Consider the following 19,977-nt stretch of genomic DNA (forward strand, 5'->3'; position numbering starts at 1 on the left):
GCGCCAGCACGTCTCGATAGTAGTAACAAGCACTTAGGCACAATTTTGCAACTTGACAGATGTCAATTTTACATCTTATCGTTACTAATTACTCGTAAAGCACATAACGATACCGATCAAAAGAGAGCTTACAAGTCACGAAGGCTTAGACTGAAGTGCGACAAAAACAACAAGAAAGCCACATTGCGGTGAGTCTTTTTTGAAGCTAGTTTGCATTACTAACAGCTGAGAAATACAGTTGAACGCCTTTTTGTGCATTATGCCAAACAAGTACACGAGGAAAAGTCTTATTGAAAACCGTTCCCTTTAGTTTAATTTTGTAAAATAAAACAACAAGGCTACAAAACGTATTTTACTGATAGAAAGACGAGCCGCCGAAAATACAAATTTGATAGTAACATCGTTCATCTTTAAACTCGAGGGAAATGTTTCATACTAGAACTTCTTCCTGTTAGAATCTGTAAGTTAGAAAAACCAGAGCATTATCCGCTTGATGATTTGTTTAGGAAAGATACGTCCAGAGAAGAGCGACAAGTTGGTACCGTTTTCTGATGAAATTTCATCCCTTCGGGTTCTTTTGAACTTTCTTTACTGAATAAAGCCTCGCTAACTTTCAAAGAAAGCCTAAACGAAAGAAAAATTCATTGATGATATTTTAATCCGGTTTTTTGTGTGAACTCATGGTAAATTATTGTTCATTTTCCCTTGGCCGCTAATAATAATACGTTCAAATCTTGGTTCTTGGTTCTATTACCTATATTAAACTACTTTTTAGTATTTTCCCGTTTATATTAAAACTTAACTACTTGTTTGTATCTTGTTTTCTGTGTGTAACAACAAAGATTAAGCATGTTAAGAGAATGTCTCCTTTAGATCCACAAACTTAATTTGGCTCAGTAAATAGAATTCGCTCAAAATCCCTCCAGTAATTTCTTATTATAAGTAAGTAACAAATATGGAATTAGACTGGAGAAAAATTGTTTTCTTTATGAAATCTGGATGAAAACCTTTTACACCTTCTGGTTGCCTCGATGGCCATTGGCCGGATTGTGAAATTTGGTAAAGTCCAACCATTCGCTCTAATACAAATATTGCAGCTACATCGCTTAAATACCGATATTTGTAAACAACAAGCCTTGGCCTTTTAAACTGGATGAACCGCATTGAAAAACTTTGATTATCAAGGAAGAGACGAGGATCTAAAGTTTGGCTATTTTGGATGTTAAAGGCCAGCTCAAATTTTCCTTAACTTTATGTAGTAAAATATCAAAAGTGGCTCGTACTCACAAGTTAAACTGCATATCAGCGGCAAGCTCCATCCTTCCGCTCTGAGAATATGTAAAAATATTTGGCCGTTCTCTACTCCTTCGGTTGTTGACAAGGGGCGAAACAAGTGCTACTCGGCGGATTTCGCCATGTTGTCATCATAACAATTCGAACCAACTTCAGTACCAAAAAGAGGAGAATTTTGTTCGATCACTAGTACATTTATCTCGCAGCGAAGGAAGAAATCACCTTGCAATCCGCTTTTATCTGAACGGAAATTATCACGTCGAGATAGTCCATTTTACAGCAACTTTTACAGCAACATATCGATCTTCTACTGTCAGCCATCTTGGTTTTAACATCCGCTGACCAGTTTAGTCGGTCAGTATAAAACACCACGGACTTTGCCACGGACTGCGGACTGCGGACTGCGGACTGCGGACTGCGGACTGCGGACTGCGGACTGCGGACTACGGGCTGGGTATAAACACAAATGCGGAATCAAACTGCGGACTGGGTATAGAATACGGACTACGGTATAAAATGCGGACTGAGCATATAAAATACGTTTACATGCAAACCACGGCTAGAAACAACGACTTTTTTTATCGACGGTTGTTGAAGGCGGCACGAAGAAAAGCACACAAACTGCTCGTCAAGATTCACAGCGAAATCAAAATTTATTTTTTCTTTCACGATAAATACAATTCCAGTGCCGTGGCAAGGGGAGGGGCCGGGGGGGGGGGGTCGTGCCCCCCCCCCCCAGTTTTTTTCCCAAAAAGTAAAAACAGACCCGTATGAAATGTTGAAAATAAAATATTATCTCCCAAAAGGTTTGAAACAATAACATTTGTACTTCTTTTCATTTTTTAACGTACGTAGGGTGAGGCACAACAATATTAAATAGCTAAAAAATAAAGTAAACGAACTAAACTGTGGGAAGTTTTCAAAAAACGACCTGCCGATGAAGTCTACGTTTGTCTCTAAGGCAACTCAGACAGTTTGATAACTACGAACTCACTATGATGACTCTGAAAAGTGGAACATTTGCTGGTTTCAAGATACAGAGACAGTCGGTTTTCTATTTTGTAATTGACGTTGCAAGTGTTATACTCTCTTCAATGTGCATTGGTTTGCTGAGACAGTGTAGGAAGAAAATAATTTTGCGATTTGCGTAAATCACAAATAGCTCTTGGAGAACGCTGGAAATAGCATTTCCAAGCCTCTAGATTTCAAAATTTTCTGGGGGGGGGGGATGCATTCCCCCACACCCCCTAGCAGCTCGCGCCTCCGGCGCTCGCGTGCCCCCCAGTTATTTTACCCTTGCTACGGCACTGCATTCTCTCAAAAATGCTCTGCTCGGTATCTGTGAAAGAAGAGGCTTACCTTAATTAACGCTCGCATCGTTCTTGAAATTTGACTGGTTCGCCTTCAAAACATTCGTCCGTTCCACTGGATGTTTTCTGAGAAATATACGGTGAGATTCCGAGAATTTACTTGGGAGCTTTCCGCCGCCATATTGGATTTGCGACATATACAAGTGCTTGGTTTTCAAAAGAAGACGCAATGCTCAATCTGCACTCTTTCAACTTTAATTTTTTCTCTGCGTCTAGACAAATAACTACTTCGGATATCTATAGCGTCAATACGTGAGATAACTAAAAAAAAATAAAAAATAAAAGAGAAGAAACCTTGAGGGAAATCACCAACGTGAAAAGCTACCTTTTACTGTCGAAAACGTATAGTCAGGTCGCTTAGCGCAAATGTTTGGAGAAATCGTTACATGGTTGATAAAAGCACCAAACTTTGCAGAATGATTCTTTAATGACTATTCAATAATTTTATCCGTGGCTCCACCTGAATTTTTTCTTGCAATTTGCAAAATTTGCTAAACGTTTTTTACCACGAACAAACTCTCAAGCACCGCTACCACGCCATTTTGAATTGATGCAATGACAGTTGGACAGAAGCAAATATTCCTCTACTCCGTAAGTAATTTGCAGTTCTATGCTTAAATGTTGTAAAAATATATATAAATTGAAGACATTGTTGAAGGTTTCGCTAAAATTTCAACTTTTAGATGCAGTAATCTAAAATGTTTATTATGGTAATTATGCGCTTGTAGTTTGTGGCCGCCCAGGGAAGCGGAACATGCTTAAAGAAGCCTTGAAGAAACGAGATTACACAGAGGTCGCATAAGGTTTTGGTCAAGCTACGGCAGCTTCAATAATAAGAAAATACATTTTCAGCAACGAGGCATATAAATTTATGGATCGTTTCCAGAGAATAGTCAAGAAGCGTCGTTACCATCTAGCCTCAAAACCTTAATGTTCTTAATTTTCAATGGAGACGGTTTGAAAAAGAAAGATAAGCACGAGTCCAAAGCATGCCTTACCGTTGATCAGCCTATTGTCTACAACACATAGAAAAAAATCAAAGGAATCCGATACAGAAACAAGGCACTTTAGGGAGCGTGAACCGCCTCTGCCTGTCTACATTGACCTGAACATGCATAGATTGACGAGATGCAAGCGGATCATCCAGCATTTATACCAGCTGGAAATTTCTATTTCCTATGTCAGGGTCACACAACTTGAAGAGTGCGAGCACTTTGACGAGGATGGAGTTGTATCCCTTGCCTGCGAAAGGTCTGCTCACTGTTGGTGCCTTAGACAGCCTTCAAAAAGCGGCTCTTTTCTTGTTACCGGCATCAGTCTCCTCCAGTTTCCAACTGAGAACCAACCAGGTATAAGTACACAACCAGTTACGATTTCTCCATCTGTACCTAGAAAGCTCTCTGCCTTGTTCCACGCTTTGTCTGGTTGTAACATCACATCCAGATTTAGGGAAAAGGGCAGACTTGACAGGCATTTAAAGAGGAAACAGAAACACTTCCCTCTTTAGCCTCCCATGCGATTGAGTCCTTTGATGCCGACTGTGAGCACTTCCGAAAAACTGAACGGCTGGTTATTATCGTTTATGACAAAGAGAGTTCGTCCTTGTTCCTTAACCAAACTAAGCTTGAACTTTTCTGTCTTAAGAACGTTCATTGAGAAGATGCCACCGACGGACAATGCTTTGCTTTAACTCACAATAGACGGGCGTTCAACCTAGGACACTTGTACTGATACTGAGCAAAATATCCCTTCACCTTATAAACACCTTATCGAGTTTCACTCTCTTTATATTTTTCATGTTTTTCTGTTAATATTTGGATCAAGGGGGTGGCTAGCCACCCAATCTAACGCCACTAGATCCACCCATGTCTAGGATATTATAATTAATTTTTTCAAGCCTTAAACCGCCGCATTTTTTCTTTTGTCAGTAAAAAAGGACTGCGTGGGATGCTAGTTTTAGGGAACCTGGAAATCGCGTGACTTTTTCTTCAATTTGCCTTATAGGTAATACATATTTGATAAAGGCCTGCACAAAATAGCGACGGACAGCCCCTGAAAAATCTAGTTGACCGCTTACGAAAGGGAACATTGCAGAACAACTTTTATGAATTTATGCAAATGAGCTCAAAACGTTTAGTTTTAAATTTCAAGGAAAATAAAAAAAAATCGGGTGGAGCCACGGATAAACTTGAAACAAGAATCGAAAAGAGGCTGCATGCAATACTCTCACAGTGCCTCTCTCCACCCAGGTGTATAAATGGGTACCGGCGAATTTACTGCTGGGGGGTAACCCTGCGGTGGACTAGTATCCCATCCAGGGGGAGTAGCAACACTCCTAGTCGCTTAATGCTACGGAAACCGGGATAAGCTCCGGCTGTATGGGCCACTTGGCTCGGACACAGACTGAAAACGGCAGCTCGATTTTGCGATTCAAAACTCCGGTTCCAAACTCGAATGTTGAGAGGATTATCGTCTGGCTTCACGTGGCAGACACGTACGAATTTTGCCGAATTTTGCTTGTCTTCGCTACACTAACACACGGTTTGTTTTAACGTTTCGCCATTCGCTTATTCAACACCCCTCGGACTTCTGTAATACCAAAAAAGAGGTACGAAATTTCAAGTACTGAAGAAGTTAAAAAATTCTACTGGCAACCCGGTTTTCATTGTCATGCAAATTAGGGTTGTTTGTTAAACTCCCATGTGCCTGCCGCTTGAGGCTGGCCAGATATGCAGTTGAATAACGATAACTAACTAAGGAGATCGAAAAACGTTTTAGATATCGGGAGTTCGAGTTAGCAAGGGTACTAAATTATTAGGGAAAAAACACCTGGAGGATCGGAGAAAGTTCGAGTTTAGCAGGAGGTTCGAGTTATCTGTAAGGAAATCGACAACATTATATTAAGTTTTGAGTCGAGTCTCCACTGCAACTCCGATCCAAGAATCAAAGACTAAAGCGAATGAAACAAACACAAATTTTAAGTTCCTCACAATTGGAGGGATTTTAATGTGTTTTGACAGTACTTTGCTGTAATCTACGAGCAGGCTTTCTGTAGGAAAAAGGCTAACTTTATCGAGCTAGGCGAGAAGGTGAGACAACTTTGATGCTCAGTTTATTCAGCCTTGCTTCTAGTTATTTTTAACATCAGGTCACGTTTGGTAGCATTTTGCATGCTTAGTCTGCATTTTATACCGTAGTCCGTGTTTTATACCCAGTCCGTAGTCCGTAGTCCGTAGTCCGCAGTCCATGTTTTATACTGACCGACTAAACTGGTCAGCGGATGTTAAAACCAAGATGGCTGACAGTAGAAGATCGATATGTTGCTGTAAAAGTTGCTGTAAAATGGACTATCTCGACGTGATAATTTCCGTTCAGATAAAAGCGGATTGCAAGGTGATTTCTTCGTTCACTGCGAGATAAATGTACTAGTGATTTAACAAAATTCTCGTCTTTTTGGTACTGAAGTTGGTTCGAATTGTTAAGATGACAACATGACGAAATCCGCCGAGTAGCAATTGTTTCGCCCCTTGTCAACAACCGAAGGAGTAGAGAACGGCCAAATATTTTTACATATTCTCAGAGCGGAAGGATGGAGCTTGCCGCTGATATGCAGTTTAACTTGTGAGTACGAGCCACTTTTGATATTTTACTACATAAAGTTAAGGGAAATTTGAGCTGGCCTTTAACATCCAAAATAGCCAAACTTTAGATCCTCGTCTCTTCCTTGATAAGCAAAGTTGTTCAATGCGGTTCATCCAGTTTAAAAGGCCAAGGCTTGATGTTCACAAGTATCGGTATTTAAGCGATGTAGCTGCAATATTTGTATTAGAGCGAATGGTTGGACTTTACCAAATTTCACGATCCGGCCAATGGCCATCGAGGCCACCAGAAGGTGTAAAAGGTTTTCATCCAGATTTCATAAAGAAAACAATTTTTCTCCAGTCTAATTCCATATTTGTTACTTACTTATAATAAGAAATTACTGGAGGGATTTTGAGCGAATTCTATTTACTGAGCCAAATTAAGTTTGTGGATCTAAAGGAGACATTCTCTTAATTTTTCATGCACCGTGTTTGTGTGCAGTGCCATTACCCTGTCTCTCGGTTTAACTCGTCTTGAGAATTTGTTTCGGTGTGGTGCAAGAGGGCATGAACTGAAACTCCAATCTTGCCATAGTCGCCTAAACGCTTAAAAAAAAACACCCGTAAGACATGTATTAAAGAGAAGAGCTGCATACATTATATGATCATTTTGGAGCATTTTACTATCGGCAAAAGGTGCACCAATAAACACGGGTACAGTTGCAATGAAAAAGCGCATATTGTTTAAAGAGCGCCGGACCCTACAGATAACGTGCTTTATTAAAGATAGTGTTATGAATAAACGCAGTTGCATATACAAGTGCTAAATCCGCCTTAGCACACTCCCACGCTCCAGCCGCTTCATTTACCAGCACTTTTTTTGCTTTCTTGGGTGTCCGCATCTGCAAGTTTCGACTCTATTTCACTGAAAACCAACATCTCTCGTGACAGAAATTCAGTGTAGTTTTTATCGTGACCAATATCTTGACAGTTTTCGAAATGTACTTTCTTTAAACAACCAATTTATTATTATTAGTTAAAACTCATTTTGTTATAGATAAGACGTTAAATGTGTTTCTCATTTACAAAGTGCTTTTAAATGGTTATGGTTTCTATCTTTAAAACTCGAACATCAACAAAAGCATTCTGACTTAAGCAATCGCCTTCCTAAGTAACAATTGACAAACCTGCTTCGTGCGTCATCCTTACTCCATTGTTTTTGTCATATTTTGTTTAAGTTTGCAGACTTTGAGCGCAAATTTAATTTCCATGTACAGCATTAGCCTTAAACATAAAAAGGGAAAATTGATCGTTAGTATTTATATTTTCCCGTAGCTGTTTTCACTATTGTTGAAGTTTACAAGATAAGCAAAAATGTGCCTTTCTTTCAACTAGGCGAAATTTTACATTTAAGGAAATATTAAGTAACCGACCCAAGATGAATGCAACTGTACATGTTCTGTCTCTTGGCTCTCCTGGCGCCAGCACGTCTTGATAGTTGTAACAAGCACTTAGGCACATTTTTCCAACTTGACAGATGTCAATTTTATATCTTATCGTTACTAATTACTCGTAAAGCACAGAAAGCCACCGATCACAAAAGAGCTTACAAGTTACGAAGGCTTAGAAGTACGAGAAAAACAACAAGAAAGCCACATTGCGGTGAGTCATTTTTGAAGCTAGTTTGCATTACTAACAGCTTAGAAATAAAGTTGAACGCTTTTTTGAGCATAATCCATGAGGAAAATTCTTACTGAAAACCGTTCTCTTTAGTTTTGTAAATAAAATAACAAGGCTGCAAAACGTATTTTACTGATAGAAAGTAGAGCCGCAGAAAATATGAATTGGTTAGTAACATCGTTCATCTTCAATTTCGATGGAAATGTTTCATACTAGAATTTCTTTCTGTTGGAATCTGTGGTTGAGGAACCAGAGCATTTTCCGCGTAATGTTTTGTTTAAACAAGATACGTCCAGAGAAGAGCGACAAGTTGTAACCGTTTTATGTTGCAATTTCATCCCATCGGGTTCTTTTGAACTTTCATTATTGTAATTTTTGATGCACCGTGTTTGTTTGCAGTGCCATTACCCTGTCTCTCGCGTTAACTCGTCTTCAGAATGTGTTTCGGGCATGAAGTGAAACTCCAATCTCGTCATAGTCGCCTAAACGCCTACAAAAACCGCTCGATCTTTTTGGAGCACTTTACTTTTTAGGCAAAGTGTCACGGTGCAACAATAAAGTAGGTATTGCTTAAAGAGAGCCGTTGCAGATACAAGTGCTCAATCCGCATTAGCACATTTCCACGCTCCAGGCGAACTAGGTGGTTATTTCGTGTCGGTTAAATCGCTATGCGCGACGAATCCATTATCTTTAAAAAAAAAAAACAGCTTCCTTCAAACACGATTTATCATTGCCTGAACAGTCAGTCTATTCTACAAACGTCTTTTATATGAATGGATGAAATTAGATGAAGCATCTATTCCGTCAAGATTAAACTAAACCAATTTGCCAACAGCATTTTTTTTTTTAATTCAATCAAAACATATATTTTCGGTTAGAGCTCGGTTTTGTTTGATAAGCAATATTAATCGCCTTTCCTCTTGTGGCTTGTAATAGTAAACATACAATTGGCGCCATATAAAAGACATTCGATGAAACGTTTCGCCTGTTGAAGAAAGTGTTCTCTTGAAACATCTTTTAATTTGACGTTTACTGTTTTTCTTATTTACTAAGTGCTTTTAGATGGTCACGTTTTGTATTCTTAAAATTTAAATGTCAACAAAAACATTCAGAACTTAAACAATCACCTTCTAATGTAACAAATAACAAACCTGCTTCGTGTTCCCTACTTTGTTGTCTTATTTTCATACTCATCCTTAGCCTTTAAATTTTAGTTCCAAAATGAAAGAAGAGCTGTTAGTTTTGGACTTTCTCCGGTGGTTTTATACCTGTTCTTCAAGTTCATATAATGAGGGAGAATTTATGGGTTTTATTTTTGGCTCGAGAAAATTTCGTGACTAAACATTAAGAAACCACCCCTGAGATGAAGTGAGAGACATTTTGCCACTGACATTGATGGATGATAAAGGGAAATAGTTCCTAAAACGTGTGCTTAGGTTTAATTAAGCATTTGAACTAAAATTTGATTTATTTATTTTTTTATCTTTTAATTTTGCTAAAATTTATCTGGTAAGAAATAATTTTTAGTTTTTTTTTTTTTAAATGTAGAAAACTCTCCCTTCTCTGGAGAAACGCCACTAAGCATGCGCTGTTTCTAGGTACTTTTATTCTGGCGTTAGCAAGCTCTGATCAGTGATTGCACGTAACATAATCGTTGCTGGTAATTTTCAATAAAAAATAAAAGAAAAAGAACGTAAAATTAAGAAATGTGGAAATAGTCGTTAGTCTATAAACTCTTCCTGTATTGTTTTAGTTTTCGTTACTGTAACATTCATCTGATATGTAGCAATTTCTAGTTTTCAAATCCACTACCTTTATATTTAACAATTATTCGCCGAAGGCGAAGTCAATCTCGGCGAATATTCCCCGAGACGAAGTCGAGGGGAATATTCGCCGAGATTCACTGAGCCTGAGGCGAATAATTGTTTAAGTCTAATTTTCAGAGGTGAATATCAAAAACTATAAAAAAAAACTAAAACACGGAAACAACAAACACAAGTGATCGCTTGAATACGTGTAAACAAGTTTAATTCGTCGATTGTAAATCAGAATTTAACCTTTAGTTTAAGCAATTAAACGAAACAAAACAAACACTACGAGAAAGACAGATATCTAGTACCTTTGTTTAATCGTTGACGACTTCTGAGCAATTGTGTAAATCCTCTTGAAATAAGTTGAGTACCTCTGATCTGAAGAGAACTGAGTAATTTTTGGTCAATTAATCTGCCACTGAGTTTCTTGTGGCAGCGTGCGATCTCCAAAACCACCGTCCTTAGCACCAATTCTAATGCCTTGAGAACCATCTCTTGAAAATATTTTCGGTTCAAAAGCCTTGGTAGCCAATTTTCAAAATTCCAACTGTTTTGAATACTCCGGACTAGACGTGATTTCTTTCGAATGAACGAAAATTTCATTCATCAAATGCGCCATGTTTACTTGCCTGGATGGCAAAGTTGGCGTGGCTTAGTAACCAAGCCCTGAAATGTTATATTCACCTCCAAGCGAGGTGAATATAACGTCATAAACGAGATCTTCTTGACCAATCAGAATGTCGCATTCTTATATTCACCTCTTGAAATAAGACTAATAAGCAAATATCTAGAAAAACACCACTAAGCATGCGCTGTTTCTAGGCTGCACTTTTATTCTGGCGCACTAGCAAGCTCTGCTCGTAATAGAGAAACGCCACTTGCCATGCGCTATTTCTAGGCACTTTTGTTCTGGCGCTAGCAAGCTCTGCTCCTAACTGAGAAACGCAACTAGGCATGCGCTTTTACTAGGCACTTTTGTTCTGGCGCTAGCAAGCTCTGCTCGTAACTGAGAAATGCAACTAGGCATGCGCTGTTTCTAGGCCCTGTTGTTCTGGCGCTTGCAAGCTCTGCTCAGTGACCGCACGTACCTTAATAGCTCATTTGTCAACTGTCAGCTGTCAGCAACTTGTGCTTTTTATGGTCAGAGGCTAACTTTGATGACAAAATCAAAACCGAGCAGCAATTTCTGGAACAACACATATGGCATAATTCACTAATTAGAATCGAAAACAGACCGGTGTTCTACAAACATCTTTTCCTGCATGGAATTACTAAGGTAAGCCAGTTAATGACGGACTCGCGCAGTTTTCTCCCTCTTGCAGATCTTATCAGCACTTACAATATACGAATACAACCTATAAAGTATCTAGGCCTTATTTCTGCCCTTCGGCACCATTACAATACTAACTGTCTTGGCAAAGAACCTTGTAGCACAGAAAATCCCGATACCTTCTCCGAGACTTTTATTAAGAACGATAAAGCGAACAGAGTTGTATACCAGAAGCTCCTCTCTTCCAAAAGAACCGCACCTTTAAGATGCCAAGAGAAATGGAACGACAGCCTTAAATCTGATGAAAGATGTTCTGCTGACTGGACTAGTGCCTATTGTCTGGCAGCTAGTTGCACAAAAAGCACAAAACTCGTAAACTTCCAATTCAGATTTCTTCATCGTATTTTACCAACGAACCTTTTCCTAACAAAAATAAATTAATAACATTTAGGATTAAATATTTATTATTAGTAACTGCTGTTAATCAAACTGAACTATATGAAGTAGCTATCGCGTATAATATTTGTTAAAAAATAATAATAATGAACTGAGGTAACAATAGGCAAAAGGAAATCTTTTTAGGCAGAGGAGTCGCCCTTTTATTTATTTATTTAATTTTTCTTTCTTGTATGTTGTTAATGTAAGTAATATTTTACGTAGTTTCTTTTCGTGTAATAAGTGTTATTGTGTTTGTAAATGAATTAAAAAAAAAAAAAAAAAAAAAAAAAAAACTTGTGCTTTTCCCTCGCTGCTGCGAACTTTCAATTTCTGGCATTCTGCTTTCTCTCTGAATATTTCATACCGTCACTTTATTTTTCTCCTTTGTTACTTAAGTGTTATCTAAAGCATCGTGAACTAATTAAAATTTATCTTTTAAGAATTTTTTTTTTAAAAAAACTCTCCTTTTCCTGGAGAAACGCCACTAGGCATTCGCAGTTTCTAGGCGATATACCTCCGCCAGCGAACTCTGCTTAGTGATCGCGGTTATTTTTATATCTTGTTTGTCAACTGTCATCTTTTAGCAACTTGTTCTTATTCCTTGTTGCAGCAAAGTTTTGATTTATATATTTTTTTAACTAAATAATACGGTCCCCTTTTATTCTTCTTTGTGTCTTACGTTTAATATGAGGTATCGTGACCAGAAATGTCAATTTCCTGAAGGTAAGAACAAACATTTATGCTTTGTCCTCACCGCAGCGAAGCTTTTGGTCGTCTGTTGTTAAAACAAAAGAATGAACGTCAAGTAAAGAATGCAATAATGATTGTTATTGATAAACTTTTCCTGAATAGGTTTAGTTTTTATTAACGTTTAGCTGATCAGGAGTTATTTACAGTTTTCTGCTCCACTATTTTTATGTTAGCAAAAATCAATACAAAAAATCTTCCTTTTCAGGGAAACGTCACTAGTCATGCGCTGTTTCTAGGCTGCACTTTTATTTTGGCGCGCTGGCAATCTCTGCTCGTAATAGAGAAACGCCACTTGCCATGAGCTATTCCTAGGCACTTTAGTTCTGGCGCTAGCAAGCTCTGCTCGTAACGGAGAAAAGCAACTAGGCATGCACTGTTTCTAGGGACCTTTTTTCTACCACTAGCAAGCTCTTCTTAGTGACCGCATGTACCTTAATAGCTCATTTGTCATCTGGCAACTGCCAGCAATTTATGCTTATTTCCAGTTGCACCGAACTTTCAATTTCTGACATTCTGTTTTCTCACTAAATTATTTCATACCGTCCCTTTTTTCTTCTTTGTAACTGAAGTGTTATCTAATGCATCTTGAACTAAAATTTATCTTAGAGGAAATACGTTTTCTTTTCTAGAAAACTCTCCCTCTTCCGGAAAACGCCAGTAGGCATTCGCAATTTCTAGGCAATATTCTGGCGCTAGCAAGCTCTGCTCAGTGATCGCGTTTACCTTAACGGCTTATTTGTCAACTGTCAGCTGTCATTTATATTTTTTCTAATTGTGACCCTTTAAAAGAGAGAACGTCTAAGATCGTATCCCATTCTCTACAGAGAACCAACTAGTAACGCAGGCCTTGCTTGTTGCAGAAGAGATTCATCAAGTAAGAAAGTGAGCACGAAAACTGCAGTGATGAGAGCAATTTGTATGCAAATGACCACTCACTCCCGTGTAACCGGGAGTGCGATAATTAGCCAATCGCCAGGCGGATAGTCACTCACTCACGTCAATCACTTGTAAACGGAAGCTCGATTTATTGGCTTCCACATGGAATGATCAAAGTAGACGCAATGCCGTCGACACGGCCGACGTTCTAAATTTTGAAGATGGTTTTATCAGCTGAAAATGAAAAGTTGATAGGCTAAAGCTTCCTTCGATTCTCAAGAGCGATTCCAATTACGGCTGGGAAATGAAAACCGTCATTTGGACAACTTCACGGCCCGGTAAAGTACTATTTTTAAGTTTTGATATGCCTTAAAAGCATCGTTTAACATAAAATTTGTGTAAGTTTAAATAGCATTCAGAAATTTAAACGCAAAGTTGCGCAACTTTCTGGTTGTGAAATCAAGAGTTACAGATAACGGCCGAAGCATGGCAATTTATATTGTGTGAGTTGTGTGCACGAATAAAATTTGTACGTTTTTTTTTTCTTGCTTCTATAAACGGCAAATTTGGCATTCCTTTGAATGAAGGTTTTTTAAAAAAAAAATTAATCGTTTTATCTTGCAGACTATCTATCTACGTTTAAAGTGCCTATGAAGTAAAAAATAATTGCTGATTATTTTAAAGGGTTTTCAAAATAAAGAAGAATAGCGTTTTATATTTTGAAATATCTTCTTTCATTTTAGAGATATTTACGGTTTTGTATTATGCAAATTAGGAAAGTGATGACGTCATTAATAGTTCCACAAAAGTATAAAGCACTAAATCAAGAATATCTCTAGGAATATTGAAGCAGGGTACCATAAACTTGGCACCATTTATGTACATCACGAAAGGCACAAAATGACACGTGTTGTACTATTGCCATTGCAAAACTCTTGGTTCCCGTCACTTCCTGTCACAAACCAAATATTTTGATCTGCAACCGTTTAAAGTTAGACGGAGGGTCCTGATCAGAACACATGTGGTTTCCACATTACCTTAATTCTCCTCATTAACTTGTTGGAAGTGGATGTTCATTGGTTAAGCAAAAAGTGGGAATGTCAGTATTTATTTAAATAGGTCTATGCAGCAAAACTGTTTCCATGGCAACAGCACAACGGGTGTCATATTGTGTCTTTCGTAGGGTACGTTGATGGTGCCAAGTTTGAGGCACACTGTTCTAATATTCCTAGAGATATTCTTGATTCAGTGCTTTATCTTTTCGTGGAACCATGAATATATAATTGTATACTACAAAAACATAAATATCTCTTAAACGAAAGAAGATATTTCTAAAAAGAAAACGCCATTCATCTTTAATTTGAAAAGCCTTTAAAATAATCAGCAATTATCTTTTACTTCATAAGCACTTTAAGTACTGCGCATTGTTTGCGTCCCATTTCCCGACAATTTTAATTTATGCAAAGGCGCGCGAAACACTGAGGAGTCAATGAGTAAATCAAACCATTATCAGAGTAAATGTTTTGAGGATTCAAACTTAAAAAAAAACTGGTACGGTATAGCACAATCTAAATAGTTCTAAACTAGCCTTGGAAAGGGCGGGTGTGGGTCAAGTCGTTTTTCACCATCTCGCCCAAGATCTATGTATTCCTAGTCATGATTGATCAAAAGATTTCGAATTAACTACATTATATTTTTCCAAATTAATTAAAGCACAGATTTAACATGAAGTGTACATTCCTCATTCTGGCCGTGATGTTTTTGGTGTTTGATTATTCCTGGGCCAAGGAAAAAGGTAAGCGTAGAAATCGTCAAGATAAAATGCAGGGAAGGAAAGCAAGGCAAGCTAAGTACATGTGATGTTATTAAAAGCTAGCAATTGTATATTGCAATTTTTGAGTTTTGATTGGTTAACAGGCAATGGTTTATGATCTCATATTCCATTGACCACAATTATGGTAGCCGATACGTGTCAACGAAAACAGCTGGGGAGCTCAAATATTGCATTTATTTGGATGTTTTAATAAAAAAAATTATTCCACTCGCGCTTGTTGAATATTTGTTAAATATTCGCGCGGGAGACTCAAATGTTTTGCAAATGGTTAGTGTGGTCTTTCATTCAGCATCAACCTTTATTGGAAAAAAGCTGGCAAATAAAAACTAATTGGCGAGGCTAATAAATATGTTTAACTGAAGCTAGAATACAGTCATATAAATTTTAAATTCAGTTCCTTTTAGCGCTACTTCTCGCCCGTTGTCTCTTTTTCAGTTTTGCTCAAAAGAAGCTTGAAAAATCGGGAATGTTACTTCAGGCAAACTAATAAATGGCGAAAATGTTTCGGAGAAACATTTCCCCGCACCACCTAAAGCATCGCGCCTTTACCCTTGCAATATCACTTCTCTACAGCCCCAAAGGTCCTATCACATAATAATACTAACAATAATAATAATAATAATAATAATAATAATAATAATAATAACAATAATAATAATAATAATAATTATTATTATTATTATTATTATTATTATTATTATTATTATTATTATGTAGTATATCCACAAGTGGCTCTTCACCTACAAATATCTCAAACTAAACTTGCATTACAACAATATAGTAAAAATCAAGACTAATTACAATATATGATATTAAAACTTAACTACTTACAATTCTATTCATGAATAAAAACACTATTAATTGCTATAAAATTCTAACCTAAGGTTGAACTAGAAATTTAAGACAATAACATAAGTTTACATCTATCAGGTCTCTCTATTTTCATAATGTTCGCTTTAAAGCATTGCTAGTTAATTGTGATAAACGTGTGTTTAAACAGATGCAGACAAGTTTCTTTTGGATGAGAATCATGCCAACAGCTTCCTAGTTCAGAAAAGAAACTATTGCCGCCACGTGCAGAAAATTTCCAACAAAAACATTCTCATCAATCAGAACGTTAAGGAGGAATGCTGTAAGGAAGGATGCGATACGGAAGAAATGGCTGAAATCTATGGAGGACAATACCAAAACCCAATTGTATGTGTCGTATGGTTTAATTTACCATTGAGCGAATTTATATGTAATATAAATTTAAGTTAATGTGACAACCATGAAGGGAGATCAGAGAAGTAATAGAGCGCTCCAGCCAAATATACAGATCTGTCACGCAATATGCTGCAAGACTAACACATTACATTCAAATGTCAAATTCACTTCTGTACTAATATGATGTGGTTGTGTTTGTTCCCAAGGGTCTTAGGACCCCAGTTTCTTGGAAGGGAAGTGTGTTGGAACCAGGGAATGTGTTTGTGTTTGTTCCCAAGGGTCTTTGGACCCCAGTTTCTTGGGAACCAGGGAATGTGGTTGTGTTTGTTCCCAACCTCTCGTTGCCAACCAACTAACCTGTGATACCCTGCATGATTCCTATTGGCAACTCGAGCACTTCATCCCTTATCCCATTTCTCCCATTGAACTTGTTGTCTTGTTTTGATTTCATGGGTTGGGAGCATTAAGTGCAATTTATTAATTTCCTTTGTTCTGGTGTATGGTAGACTGTTTGCTTGGAGAAAGTTATTTAACAAGCGCGACAGTTTTATCGGAACATGACAATCGAACATTTTGTTAAAATGCCCGAAGAGACAAAAGGTGACAATCAAAAGTCGCTTCTGTTAGTTACTGTAAAATTTTCGTAGAGAAAGAAAATATACCTTTAAATTAAAAGATAAGATTTCTTTGTCGCGTCCAATTTTTAAATCAGCGCCTCCCTCAAAAAGCGCAGCATTTGAGGCGCAGAAAATTTAATAATCGCTGCGGGTTTTATTTGAGTAAATAACGTAAGCTGCAGTAAATAATAAAGATGGTAAATTTTAAGCTCGGTGATAAATAATGAAGAAATTGTTCAACATGACACGAGCGTCGGACAAAGAAAAAATCTGAGTCCCCGACGGGAACTGAACCCATGACCTCCCAGATACCGGTTGGGCGCTCTAACCAACTGAGCTACGAGAGACTCGTTGTGAGCTGGGCCATTTACTAGGTTGATATATGACACGCGTCCTGCATACTGCTAGGATCAGCAATGTCGAAATCATCAAGTGTGTAGTAAATAATAAAGATGGTAATTTTTAAGCTCGGTGATAAATAATGAAGAAATTGTTCAACATGACACGAGCCTATATCAACCTAGTAAATGGCTTAGCTCACAACGAGTCTCTCGTAGTTCAGTTGGTTAGAGCGCCCAACCGGTATCTGTGAGGCCATGGGTTCGATTCCCGTCGGGGACTCAGATTTTTTCTTTGTCCCACGCTCGTGTCATGTTGAACAATTTCTTCATTAAGGTAAGCAACAATTAAACGTTCCTTGCTCGCTATTGTCAATCTTACGTAAAAATGAAGCAAACAACGCTCAAAAACATGCATTGATTACAATGATAAAATTATAATACTATTAAAAAACGAAAAAAAGCACCTTAAAGAAATTGAAATAAATAATTTTCAAGCGAATTTTGGACTTAAACTTATTTCTTCCAATAGATATTTTATCTTTATTAGGCGGGCTACGAAGGTTTCGAATTAGAAATGTTCTTCTCTCGGGGCAGTATATATGTAATATGATAATACTTAATACTTATCTCACCATGAATATTGCAGTTAGCCGAGGATTTGAGGATAGAGTACATTGTTAGGTGCTGCTATTGAGTGAGTGAGAAGGTGAGTGCTGTTACCGCTTGTAACTTACACGTGCGTCCGAATGAGAAGAAAGCCGAATGAGACAACAGAGCTAGATTCCGATCGCTCATGATCAAGAGCTTTGGAAATTTGTCCGTACTTGCTGGGCGCACAAAACGTCTTGCATGGCATAGATCCCATATAAAAATCTTCGTTCATTTCGAACTTTACTTTTCTTCCCTTTCATTGATAGAGATCCCAAGTGTGTCACCTTCACGGTCACTGCTTCCAAAAAGATCGTCTGCAATTTTGCAGTGCATTCAATGTAATATTTCTAGGGCAAGGTGCAAACTTCTTAGTCTGCTGAAATAATTAAGAAAACCAAGCAAACTGACTCCGAAAAAACTGTATTCTTTGAAAGGAATAATTATGGAATCTTTTTCTTGCAGGAAAACGTCACAGACGAAGAAGTGAAAAAACGACAGCTTTAGTTGTTTTAGTTACATGTTTCTCTTATGTAACAGCTGTTGAACATTTGCATTGGAATAAACACTTACTCAAAGTGAAAGTTGTCGTGAATATTTAGCATCACAAGTTTAAAGAGCCTATGAAACGAAATGACAAAGTAACTCTATGGTAATGCAAATAATGTCATTTCTACCTTTATTTTTTCGTCTTCCTTCGAAAAGACAGGTGATTATGGGAAACATTTAAGGGGGGGGGGGTCCTTCTTGACTACCAATTGTAAAAAAAAAATGTAAATACAATTTTAAAGTCCATACGCGGGACGAGGTTACCCTCAGTGTCCGAGCCAGAGGCTCATGTATAAGACGTAGGACTGTACAGATCGAATTGGAATTTAGTAGTGTTGATTTTTGCGGAGGGAGGAAAACCGGAGAACCCGGAGAAAAACCCTCGGAGCGAGGACGAGAACCAACAACAAACTCAACCCACATATGACGCCGGGTCCGGGAATCGAACCCGGGCCACATTGGTGGGAGGCGAGTGCTCTCACCACTGCGCCATCCCCGCTCCCCCAATTAGTTGCTAAGGATGCTTTTAACCGTCATATTTTGGCAACCAGTCCTACGCCGAAGATTGTTGTTTTGCTTTGGTCCATTAAAGAGCCCTCCAAGAGTTCAAATCACAGCCATATTTGACAAGTGACGCGACCAGAATAGAAAAAAAGCCTAAAACTTTGCCGATATGATTATTATCACATGTCGTGCAGTCGGAATAATATAACAACAGATATTACAAGCACAAGAGACCCTTTCTAGATTACAACAAATTATTCTAAATTACCTAAAAACTTAAACTTCTTAAAACTTTTGCGCAGTTTTAAAGGATTATCATACTTCAACATACTTGCCCCATTTGTTTTCATGGACAGACCATTTGTTATTTGATTTGGCAATATTAGTTTCAAGTTGGTAAATTTTAAATATAAATTTTAAATATAAATATATTTTAAATATAATAATAGAAGGTTTTACCTTATTACATCTACACCAATATATATGTTTTTTTGCAATTAATAAAATATGGTTGGTAAACAAGTTCTTTTCATCGGTTATACCTAACATTATATCTTTAAGACTAAGGGATTTTATTTGAATATTCTGCTGGCCCATCCATTTTATAACTTCTGCCCAAAACTTCACGGTATAGTGGCAAGTTGAAAAAATATGTTCGAGAGATTCGTCTGCTTCTCCGCAAAAATAACAGGCTGGGGATGATGTTAGTCCAGCTTTGCTTAAGAGGACATTTGTTGCAAGACATCTGTTGAGAAGTTTATATTGAAATTCCCGCGATTTTGTGTCCAAAGCAACACGATGTGGCAAAAGATAGATTTTCTTCCAATTCAGTTCATCATCATTTTTGAACAGAGCGTTGTATTTAAGTTGAGCTGTAGGTGGAGTAATGATTCTATTTCGGAGTTCCTTGTAAATAGCCTTGGGAACAACTTTAGAAATTAAGACATTTTGCCCGTTTAACTGTAGCTGGGTTTGATTTTGTGTGTTGAAGGGCTCCATGTCTCTATAGTTGTACGTTCGTAGAAATCTCCGCCATTCAGCTGGAAGGGCATCAATTACACAACAAAGTTTAAAAGCATCCAACGGAGAGATACTAAGTTCCCTTAACTTATGTCTTGTAATGAGCTCGTTATCATCAGAGACCAGGTCTCCTAATCTAAGTATGCCCTTATCTGCAAGTCCATGATTGTACACTGATTTCCCATTAAT

The 19,977-nt window shown here is 37.7% G+C and overlaps 1 protein-coding gene across 1 annotated transcript; it reads left to right on the top strand.

The window, feature by feature from the left end:
- The first annotated feature begins 126 nt into the window (after positions 1-126).
- On the top strand, positions 127-18,296 carry LOC144665420 (uncharacterized). The gene is made up of 6 exons (XM_078526679.1): positions 127-188; positions 7,828-7,906; positions 14,783-14,864; positions 15,904-16,100; positions 17,714-17,773; positions 18,181-18,296. The coding sequence occupies exons 3-5, from the start codon at positions 14,795-14,797 to the stop codon at positions 17,759-17,761; spliced, it is 315 nt and encodes a 104-aa protein (XP_078382805.1). The 5' UTR covers positions 127-188; positions 7,828-7,906; positions 14,783-14,794; the 3' UTR covers positions 17,762-17,773; positions 18,181-18,296.
- Positions 18,297-19,977: the final 1,681 nt, after the last annotated feature.

The sequence above is a fragment of the Oculina patagonica genome, chromosome 9 (genome assembly GCF_052425735.1).
Source record: "Oculina patagonica isolate OP01 chromosome 9, crgOcupat, whole genome shotgun sequence".
NCBI classification, from domain to species: Eukaryota; Metazoa; Cnidaria; class Anthozoa; order Scleractinia; family Oculinidae; genus Oculina; species Oculina patagonica.